The sequence below is a fragment of the Citrus sinensis genome, chromosome 5, assembly GCF_022201045.2.
Source record: "Citrus sinensis cultivar Valencia sweet orange chromosome 5, DVS_A1.0, whole genome shotgun sequence".
Classification (NCBI taxonomy): domain Eukaryota; kingdom Viridiplantae; phylum Streptophyta; class Magnoliopsida; order Sapindales; family Rutaceae; genus Citrus; species Citrus sinensis.
In genome coordinates, this window is record NC_068560.1 from 23,227,949 (window position 1) to 23,239,934 (window position 11,986).

General features: G+C 30.6%; 1 protein-coding gene across 1 annotated transcript in view; it reads left to right on the plus strand.

Annotated features, from left to right (window-relative positions):
- Positions 1 to 7,656: 7,656 nt before the first annotated feature.
- Positions 7,657 to 11,986, plus strand: part of LOC102609456 (probable aldo-keto reductase 1) — a 46,326-nt gene continuing 41,996 nt past the window's right edge. The window contains exons 1-7 of the mRNA XM_052442072.1: positions 7,657 to 7,851; positions 7,938 to 8,105; positions 8,398 to 8,601; positions 8,756 to 8,928; positions 9,126 to 9,222; positions 9,378 to 9,531; positions 9,659 to 9,762. Coding sequence (XP_052298032.1) covers positions 7,792 to 7,851; positions 7,938 to 8,105; positions 8,398 to 8,601; positions 8,756 to 8,928; positions 9,126 to 9,222; positions 9,378 to 9,531; positions 9,659 to 9,762 — 960 coding nt within the window. The 5' untranslated portion in view covers positions 7,657 to 7,791. The remainder of the gene's footprint in view (positions 7,852 to 7,937; positions 8,106 to 8,397; positions 8,602 to 8,755; positions 8,929 to 9,125; positions 9,223 to 9,377; positions 9,532 to 9,658; positions 9,763 to 11,986) is intronic.

An 11,986-nucleotide genomic window follows, 5' to 3' on the forward strand; every position in this document is an offset into this window, starting at 1 on the left:
AGTTCCTGTATCAAGGATAGCAAAAGTCTCATGCCATGACTTCCCATTATTATATTCAATCTTAATTTTAGATTTTGATTATTTTTCTAATTGTTGTTAGTATTTCATAAACGGTGGTTTCACAAGATGGCTACATCCAAGAAAACTCTGCATTCTACTTAAATCCAGTTCTCTTTTGAGCACAGAGAATGATCTCCTATTCCCTATAATAATTATCCCCTCCGGAGTATATTCTATACATTTAGTAGTCTTTCTTTAATTAGAGTAGGTTGACTACATAGATCCATTTCTCATTCTTCTGGTATATCAATTTCCCTTAAAATCTTAGAAACTTGTATTTTTCCAACTTTATTAATAAATTTCAATAAATTTTTTATAGGCAAACATTTCACTATTAGCCGAATTTGTCAATGCATATTCTATGGCATATGTTATGCTAGCTGAATAAGATCTATCATGCATTATATCAAAGTGTTTAAAATCATGACATATGATTAATGTCTTATTTATATTTTTGTCTCTAAGACTTATAGAATATTTGGGGTATATTTTAAATATTAATTTTTTATAACCAAGATTTCCTTGTATAATTCCAACGAGTTCATGTTTTTAAGATATATCTAGTACAACTAAATTTGCTAGACTATCTATTCCTCCTTAAAAAATGAGCTTTTATCATAATTTGGATTCTTCCAATATGAACATATCCAATTTTGGGTCTCACTAGATCTTATCTTACTGATTTTATCTTTTCTATCAGATTTTAATAATGGGAAATTATCATTCGTATACCCTATATTTGCTATGTTATAAAAAATACTACAACATTTTGAGGGTGTATCAATCGTCCACCATTAGTTGACAAAATATATCAACCGACCACCAAACCATTAGTTGCCGTTTGAAAGTTAGCGGAATTACAGTGAATTGACGATTTTACCCTTAAAAATTATCACTTGTATACCCTTAAATTCTCTTTTTATCACTTGTATACCCTTAAATTATCACTTGTATCATATGAAAAGACCAAATTGCCCTTCTGACGTCATCATACTTAAACGGCAATTAACGGTTTTGTGGTCAGCTGATACATTTTGTCAACTTAGGGTGGACGATTGATACACCCTCAAAGTATTGTAATATTTTTTATAATGAAGTAAACTAAGGGTATACAAATGATAATTTTCCTTTAATAATAAAGGTGTATTTTTATTTCTTCTAGCATGCCTAACTTCAATAGGTTCTTCTCTTACATTGACACTGAAATACAATATATATATTTAATCATGTTAGCAATTCCTTGAGCTAACTTATTATCTGAAGGAATAGATGTTTCCAATTCCTTTTTATTAATCTTAAGTATTTTTTTTACAAAAATTAATTCTATATTAAAAGAACCTTGTTCTTCTAATTCTTCATCCTGATAAAAAAATTTTATTATCTAATTCTTCTATATCCTCATTTTTAGTTTGAGCTATTCACATTCTCATCAGATGGATAATATATACAATCTTTATCACTAATATCTTCACTATCAATGATTAATTTTTAATCATTAAAATCCTCAAACATTTTGATGTTTACTTTTTTCTTTAAGGACAATCATTTGTATAATGCCCTTCTTCATTGCATAACCAACATTTATATTTTTCAGATGTGTTGGTTTTAGATTTTTTTTTTGAATTTATTCCTTTTCAAGAATTTCTTATTATATTTATTTTCTTGTAATATTTTTTATTGATTTTAAAGAATTTCTTCTTTTTAAATTTCTTTCTATGTTAGAGGTTTTATTTGAACAACTAAATCTTGGTGGATCTTCTATTTTAGAACAACACAATCCTTAATTTTACTTTTTCATAAGTCTTCTATCCCTTATTTCAGCACACCACTCATTTATCCTATTTCGAGCAAACCTAATCTTATTTCATAAGATATCAGTGTTTGTATTATCTCTATATTCTAACATAATTTTGTTCCCTATGGGTTTGTTTAGGGCATATACTGACGCGACCAGCTGCACTCGAGCGAGGATTTCCTTCTCGTGGGCGAGGAGCTATATAGTGTTCGTGAGCAGAAGTCTTCTGTTTGACATCGAGGAGTTTTCTGCTAGACACCAAGGATATCTCCTGATGGGGCCAAGGCCAGAAGACCCAATTTATGGCAGTTGTTAGAACGTGTGCCACTCTTCGGGAATCCAGGCACGAGGCCCATTCAGCCACGATCACAACGCCCTCGCATCCACGATCGAGAAGTAAGGTAGAGTGAAAAACGTGGGTCATGGTGACCGAATTCTCAGAAGGGCTATAAAAGGGGCCTCCACAAAAGGTAAAGGATTGGGGCAGTGCGTTTTTATTGGGAGACCAGGGGAAGTTTTTGGGGTTTTTCCAATGTTTGAGAAATTATTACAGAGCCACGAGATTAGTGGCAAGATTTTTCCACAGTAAGCCCGGATTACTGACTTGAGCGTCGAATGGTTTACACTAGGAAAACCCCCAGCATTCTCTGACCAGTTTCTATGTATGCAAAAATTCACAGAGGAAAAGCGGCGAGCCTCATAGTTCTGCTCGTCCAACAGGAGCAACGTGAAGTTATCCCCCACCATTACAAATTCTAGTGTTGAAGAGAGATCTTAATCGCGAATGAACAGACGCAAAATCCTGTATCAACAGGTTTGATTTTTTAAAATATAAATCATTATAATATCCTACTACATTTTCACCATTATCAAACTCACATTTATAACATAATTTTTCGAACCTACATGTGTATGCCTCTAAATAGCATGAATCGCATACTTCAAACCTTGTTAGCTTCTTTAAATTTTTCATCTTTTTTTCTCTTTACTTCTTGCTGAAAATTAGCTTCTCAATCTCCTCCTCAAAATTCTTTTCTTATTTCATTTTCAAATCTATTTAAGATTTGGCCTGGATTTTCATTTGGATTATTATTTTCTCCATATAATATGCTATGCTTACTAGTATCCTTTAATCCCATAAAATATTGTGCTATTATTCCTATAAACAAAGTTTTAAGGAATTCTATACTATTATTTCTGTCAATCTTATGAAATGTAAGAGCAATTTTCATGAATTTAACTCACAAGGTTATTGTTTTATCTCTATCTTTACACAGACTAAATCTACACCTTGTTAAAAAATTCTTGGTTTTGACTCATTTATCTTTAGATGTTCTATTCTATTTTCAACATCTTGTAAATTTATAAATACATCTTCTTCGTCTTTATTAGATAGTTTTGGATCAGATAATTCTTTTCATCAATTGTCTGTATTCTCATTTAACATTCTTAGACTTATTAATTTTTTATTTTCATTTATTTTATTAAACATTGGTCTTGATATTGATTGAATTTCATTATTTTTCTTTTCATTATAGTAAATTATAGTATCTTGTAAAAATTTATTTTATTCTTGAATTACCATAAATAATTTTTTCACATTGTTATTAATCTTTTCTACTTCAATCTTTTTGTAACTTTCCATTTATATTTATTGCAAACTTATTACCAAGTTGCTCAATAATTGTTTAAATCTTATTTAATTGAATTTCTGTCTTAGTTAATCTTACATCTATTGAATTTCTAATCATGACATTGATGATTTCTTGTTTTAACTTATCTTGATCTTCAATGTTGAAGTCTTTTATCAATAGTTTCACTTGATCAAATTCTTTACTTATTTGATCTTGTAATTTTTTTTATTTACTTTAAATTTTCATCATTAAAAAGTTTTACCTCAAGCATTTCATTTGCACTTTCAATATTATTCATGGATAAATTTGGGTTTCCTCATTTATTTAATAAATAAAGAGAAATCCAGTTTAACTAATGATTTCCCTACATATGAGGATCATTTACTAAATTAAATTATTGAAATCTTCCGTATGTAAATCCTCTATGTCTATAACTAAAAGGTGGGAACCCACTAGTTTCTATACTTTGAGAAATTATTAGTGGTCCTGGCAATTTATTAATTGTATCATCTTTCTAATAATTCATTAGATTCAATAAAATATTTATGACATAAGATATTTCTTATATCCTTGTTAGTATTGTCCTTTTCTAATCTATTATATATAAGACATAATTTATACATTAATGAATCTTAATATCCAATTAACATATTAAAAAGGATAGTTTTTACACCTGATACTCTTATTATTCCAATTATATTCATATCTTTGTTTAATAGATAATTGTCTATTATAATCTATCACAAGATATTCAACATAATCATCAACATAAGTGATATTTCATTGTTTCCATGAAAACTTATCTCTAGAAATTTCTTCTCTAACTTTACTTAGTAGAATAGGATTTATGTTTAGATTTCTATTTCTAATTATTATGAGTTCTCCAACCCTAAATTCATGAACACGTAAAAGGTATAGTTGTTCTAACTGTTTGATATCTAAATCATTTTGATCCAATGAATAATATTGTTTGTGTATAGTTACATTATCCTTGATTGTATTATTATCTATCATTAGATAATTATTTATAAAATAGATGATTGTTTCATCCATTTTTATCCTTGATTTTAAAATAATTAGGTAAGTGGCTTGTTATATCGATAGTATAGGCTGATATAGTTCTCATTTGGTTAACCATCAGAATATATGTCATTGGTTTCCTGCCAATATACCTTGATATTTCAAAATCTTTTGAACTAAAACTTGACTTTGATACCATTTTGCTTGCTTAGTTTCGTTTTTATCAAATTATTTTAAGAAACTATTTATTTTCTAAATTGATATTTTTACAAGGGATTTGACTGAAATTTTCTATTGTCTTCTTTATGTTTCTTTATCTTTTTCCAAGTCAAACAATGACTATTTACTTATAAATTTCAGCTCCTTGCCTCTCATTGTAAGGCTTGAGCCAGTATCAGAGAACACAAGAAGAAGAGGAATAAATTTGAGCTCCTTCCATAAAGTCCATTTGCCATTATGCTCTTGTTAATTCTGAGAGTAATTTTGAATTGATTAACTGATGGGCAATTGTTCCCTAAGATATGGCATGATTGGCATCCTAGGTTTAAAGGAGAGAACACTGACAGAAACATGATTGGCATCCTATGTTTACAGGAGAGAGCATTGACAAAAACATGATTGGCATCCTAGGCTTACAAGAGAGAACATTGACAAAAACAAGATCTTATATTCGTGTATGGAAAAATTTCCCAAAAAGCATGAATGCAACGCTGCAAAACTTACACTTGTTTGGATTCTTCATCAAGAAGATAATGTAGCACCAATTCCTGGTGAGTTATTACCTTTCTTTGCTTTTATAGATATATATATATATATAGAGAGAGAGAGAGAGAGAGAGAGAGAGAGAGAGAGAGAGAGAGAGAGAGATGGCAATGGGAATTGCCGACTGTGGGTTTGTCATTACTAAAACCGCACCCTGTACAAAATTTAAATTATCAAACCCACCAATAACTCGTTGCGGGTTTTAATTTTATAAGATAACCCGCCCACTGCGAGTTCTGACAAATACCAAACCCGCGACCCTGTGATTCTCACATTTAAAATCATAAATTTTAGAAGATACTTTTAATAAAACTTAAAATTTTAAATTATATAACTCAATATATAAATTTATAACAATAACCTAAAATTTTATATAAAATAATTAATTCTAAATTTAATTAATATAAATAAAAAATTAAAATTTCAATATCAATCCCAAAAAAAAAAAAAACACAATCCAATAACAATTCTTAAATTTAAGTATAAAATACACAAGTCCATCAAATCACAAAAGTGCTTTTAATTAAAAAGAATAAAAAACTAATATCTAAAAGCAGCAATACAATTATGCAAAAGTACCATCACTTTACTAGCAACAATTATCATCTTATATTCTCATTCAATACAAGTTTGAAGAGTTAAAGATCTTTGATTCATTCACTACCATTAGTACACATCCAACACAATTCCTACAATAATTATTTAATATTAATATTTTCTAATAGTAATACTTTTTAAATACTAATCTAAAGAACAAAATTATAATAATCATATAATAGTCCAAGTTATATAATATTTATAAAAAGTATATCATAATCCATAAATATAGTTTATATTTTAATAAGTATATAATAATCCATAAATATGTAATAATCCACGATTATTACATGAAACTAATTTGTATATAATAATTATAATAAATATCAAAATTGTTAAACTTTAAAAAAAATAATTGAAAAAAATTGGGGGTGCATGAGTACTCGCCACATATTTAGTATATACCAAACCTATCTGCAACCCAATACAAGTCTCAATGTGTGATACCAAACCCGCAATCTGCAAAATTATCCGCAGCGGGCAGATTTGGATAGATTTACTAAAATCATGATAAACATGTAAAAAGATTTTAGTTCTGAATTTTCTTATTCATATGAGTTGAAAACAATATTGAAGCAAAATTTTTTTATTTTTTATCTTTTGCTTGTTTTTTTAACAGGGACAACTAAGATTAAAAATCTTGACAACAATATTGGTTCATTAATAGTGAAACTCACAAATGAAGATTTAGAAGACTTTTTCTATGATTCCCAGCAATGAGCTAGAAGGGGACAGAATAATGAAAAGATTTTTTTTTTATCCTTCTAATTTATGTAAGAGCTAATTAATTAGCTTAAGCAACACTAAGTGATGTATTAAATGAGTCAAAAAATTTGCAAAACTGCAAGCACAAAAAAGAAGAAAACACCAACGTCTTTTCTTGTGACAAAAGCAAATTAAAGAATGAGAGATCGTGTCACGCTATGGGAAACTTACTACAGTTTGTTTCAATAAATGATGGGGGGAATGCAGGGTAGCTTTATGTATTTGATTTCAGCTTGTTTTGTTGCTACAGAAATATTATGAATTAATAAATCAAATGTATCAAACTCAAGGCTGTTTCCAACAAGTGATCTCCCAAAGGACCCCAACAAAAGATGGATTTGTACCTATTTGCCTCCTTCTGGTACTAATTTGACATCAGTGCACTAACAATTTAAATATTGTTCGGAAAATTTTAAAGCCTTGATTTTATTTGTTATGTATCATGAGCAGGCAATACGGCAACAGAAAAATGAATACGAAACAAGCTGACTTAAATCAACAACATAATGCTAGTCACTTTGTTAAAACATAAGATATTCAAACTCAGTTCAACTATTGTGTATAGGGGTAGGGTGGTTCGGATTGCTATACTGTGAATTTAGTATAATTTCACAATCAAAGAAGATACAAAGGCACAGCAATTTCATCTTTCGCAGGCGTAAGAGTAACATCATGAGGCTAAATTCACCCACAAATGTGACAAGTACGTAATTTCGCTAATAGAGAACGTTTTCGGTGGGATTGATGCAATGCGTTATCATACGCACTTCTGAAAAAAGTTTAACACAAATTTACTGTAAAATTGATCAGTAAGAGAAAATAAAAACTAGAAGTGTCATGTCACATAATTTTATTAGGGGTTAACGCCTGAGATTTTGCAATGTACAAGGGATATTTCGTCAAATCGTAAAATAGTTTGCACTTGTTTCAAATTTCACTAAATTAAGCAATCATGATTCATGATGGTAAAATAAGGGAAAAAAAAAAGAGAATTGTTTGCACAGAACACTACAACAGTTCCAGCTTAGCGTACACCTGTCTTCACATCCTTCACATCCTTGCCACATTCCTTTTTGCTCCATTCAGCTCAAGCTCAAGTCACTTAACTACTTATTGAAAGAATACTAAAACAAAGAAACTGAAACTCTAGCTGCAAGTATGGCAGAAGATAAGAAACTCCAAGTTCCAAGAGTGAAACTTGGAACCCAAGGCCTTGAGGTAACTACCCATTTCTAATTTTCTTTTCCCTTTTTTCTTTAATCCTGATCGTTTGATTTCTTTGATTGTGTCTTTTGCTTTTACAGGTTTCAAAGCTGGGGTATGGATGCATGAGCCTGAGCGGCTGCTATAATTCTCCACTCTCTGAAGAGGATGGCATCTCAATAATAAAGCATGCTTTCAGTAAAGGAATCACTTTCTTTGACACTGCTGATAAATATGGACCATATACTAATGAAATTCTTCTTGGAAAGGTTAGGGTCTTGACTCTTGACTCTTGTGTTAAAATTCTGTTAATTAAGCTCTTGTTATATTTGATCAATTTAATTACAATTCACATCTACATCAAGCGGCAACCTAAAGAGTATGATAGCTGCTATGCTTCAAATAATTTTACTGGTAACTAAGGAATCACACTCCTAATGAAATATTTTTGTTTAAGGAATTGGTGAATAGTTAGTTTTTGGCATTATTGAGGATACCTTAGGATGGAAATCATTGTTGAAATTTTCTGAATTTATTGGAAAAGAAACTCTCTCCTTTCAGGCGTTGAAGGAGTTACCTAGAGAAAACATACAAGTGGCCACAAAGTTTGGGTTTGTAGAATTGGGATTTACTTCTGTGATCGTGAAGGGTACCCCTGAGTATGTGCGCTCGTGTTGTGAAGCTAGTTTGAGGCGCCTTGATGTGGAATATATTGATCTGTACTATCAACATAGAGTGGACACATCAGTTCCCATAGAGGAAACCGTGAGTGATTCTTTCTTTTTCAAGCTAACTATCTGAATTGAAAAGTTTTGACCCCAATTATGATATTTAGGTTCTGCTTGTATCAGTAGTAGTGGGATCCATGTTGATTGAATGTGTTCAAAACTATATTTATCAATTCTTTGTCACATTATAGATTGGCGAAATGAAAAAGCTGGTGGAAGAGGGTAAAATCAAGTACATAGGATTATCTGAGGCTAGCCCAGATACAATTAGGAGAGCACATGCTGTTCATCCCATCACAGCTGTACAGCTGGAATGGTCCCTTTGGGCTCGTGACATTGAGAATGAGATAGTACCACTTTGCAGGTTTGTTCGACTTGCGGTGAAGAGTGTTTAAGGACCTATTTATTTGTTCCTATCTAAATTTTAATTTTTATATCTAGTGTCTGAGGATATAGCATTTCATAAATTAATTACTTGAATAGGATAGATTACATTTTCAGAGGAAGTATATTCTATTATGTATGACCACATCTGCCATCCTGATATATTGAAGTGTGCAGGGAGCTTGGCATTGGAATAGTTCCATACTGTCCTCTTGATCGTGGATTTTTCGGTGGTAAAGCTGTTGTGGAAAGTGTGCCTTTAGATAGCTTTTTGGTATGTTTTTCATCAATATCTGTATCATTTTGTTTCCTAACACAGTAGAATATAGATGTTCTTAAGAAACTACATGAAATTTCCGGTTTCATTTAACACTAATGTTCTACACGTGGTAAAGCTTATTAAAGTTATGCATGTATCTGTTTTATAAGAAATTTTTTCCTCGGTTCAACGGAGAGAACCTGGACAGAAACAAGAGTATTTATTTTCGCATAGAGAACCTTGCCAAAAAGTACAAATGCACTTCTGCTCAATTAGCACTGGCATGGGTTCTCGCACAGGGGGATGATGTCGTACCTATTCCCGGTAAGATTCTATCCTTTGAGTTCATGATTCATGTGTTGACTTGAAGAAATATATAGAGTTAAAACTGAGCTGATCAAGATAATATTACCTGTATTGATGTTTACTGTTAATTTGCTTCGAGCATCAGGGACAACTAAGATTAAGAACCTGGACGACAATATTGGCTCCTTGACAGTAAAACTTACAAAAGAGGATCTGAAAGAAATTTCTGATGCCGTACCCACAGAAGAGGTTGCAGGAGACAGATACCCAGATGCTCTTGACAAAACATCGTGGAACTTTGCAACCACACCTCGAAGAGACTGTTGAGGTTTGAACTTAAAATATTTACTGGATGCTGCCCATATCATCACTCGGGGTTGGGAACTGGGGATGTCATATTTTACACAAATAAAGGCAGATAAATGTGAAAATATGTTTACAAGCTATTGCTACATGATTTCATGCTGAACAATTTCATGAGTAAAACTTTGATCATTACGATGTACTATATATATATGTAAATGTAGTGTGCCCGATTTGTGAAATGAGAATATGTGTGAGCTTTGTTAAGGTACAACTTGATAAATTTTTTACGACACTCTTTCTCTGAAATTGAAGATTGCAAATATCCAAATTTTCAATGGAAACAATTTACCTGCATTTGCTTCATCCTAGCACAGATACAGGTTGATTTGCAGGCAAATTATGGTGTTTGTAGATGAAACACTTGATCAGAACTGAAGCAAAATTATATTCAAGTTACAATGCGAATGGAAATGGGAAAATAACTGCGTTTTTGTTTTTTTTCTTTTCCAGTAAGGAGTTTGAATCCATTTTTGAATGTTTTCAGACTTTTGAGTCCCATGAATGTGATATAAAAAAATGCAATATTTGAAACTAGTTTTATCTCAAGTAGTTTCTCTCCTAGAAATTGTAAAATTCATTAGAATTTGAAAGAATCGCCAAATTAACATCATTTTATTGGAAACATGGTGGTTAAATGATAAAAAGGGGATTCTCCAAATCAGAGTTTAATAATACTCTTATCATTCAAGAGTATAAAAAAAAACTACCATTTAAGTTTGACTGATATTATTATTAGAAATTATAAAATATATCATATATACAGCGTCAACCATACGATGGGAAAATGATACTATAATTTGTGTACATTTATTTTGAAAAACTACAATGCAAGTGGAGTTTATGATTATATTAAATCTAATTACATATATTATGCATATATTAATTGGTTGCATTACCTCAAATGTATTCTATAATTTCTCTACTATTACATCCCTTAAAATACATCCCTTGAAAGTCTTCATGAAACCCATTTCCAGTTGAAATTACATAACTAGTTAAAGACAAAATTTAATTGATTATATTTTAAATGGAAATTCAATTTGAAACTTATTTACTCTTTTAACAAACTTTTTAGGCTCACACAATCTCATATTCTATACTTGTCTTTTATTTTTTATTTGAAAATATAATTTTTTATATTAAAACTATAAACTCGTTTAAGATTTTGTTTTTTTACCGAAAATTAGTTTAAGATATATCATTTCGTTTTCTGAATTTTATTTTAATAATTTTTTTATTACTATGTATATGGTTAGTGGAGTTCCTATAATAAAAAATTTTATTCAAAAGGAAAGAAAATGGATTGGAGGTTTTTTCATAAGACAAAAATGAATGAACTCTATACAGATCCCCGCGCGGCGCCGGTCCGGGGGGTGTATTTAAACAATTCAAGGGATTTCATAAGATTAGAGCTCGTGCTGTATAATAACTTCAAGCCTTTTTCAGTAAGGGCCTCGAAATTATCTGCAAGACTTGAGCTGGGCTTGCATTCTTAAACACGGCCGAGTTCATCGGATTTTAGAAAATGTAGAAGCCCAAAACCCAACTTTTTATTTATTTATTTTTTTTACCCTTATACATTTACCACCTCACATTCTCTTATTAACCTCACTTTTAATTAAACCCTTTTATTTTTAAAATTATCTTTATTAAAAAATTAAAAATAGTTAAATTAAATAATTTTACTTTTTATTTTCTCTCTCATATGCTTTTTCTGTCAATCATCATCTTCACCCAGTACCTAACTTCATCACTACCATGTCCATCATTACCACCACACATCTTCATCACCATCAATCTACAACCACCTACGACACTTTATAATTTGTTATTGAATCTTGTTAAATTTTGTAGATAATTGGTGGTTTCTAATGCTGTCGATCTTATGGATTTATTTATTACTTTTTTTTTTTGGGGTGATAATCCAACATTTTGACAATTGCAATGTGGAATTTGTTTGGGGACTAACATTTGATGGAAATTGTAAATCAATTCAAGAAAGTGAGAGAGATATGAAAGAGGAAAAGTCGCAAGCTTAAGAAAGTAAAATAATAATAATAAATAAATAAATAAATAACTAGAGTTGATCAAGAAATACAAATTGGTG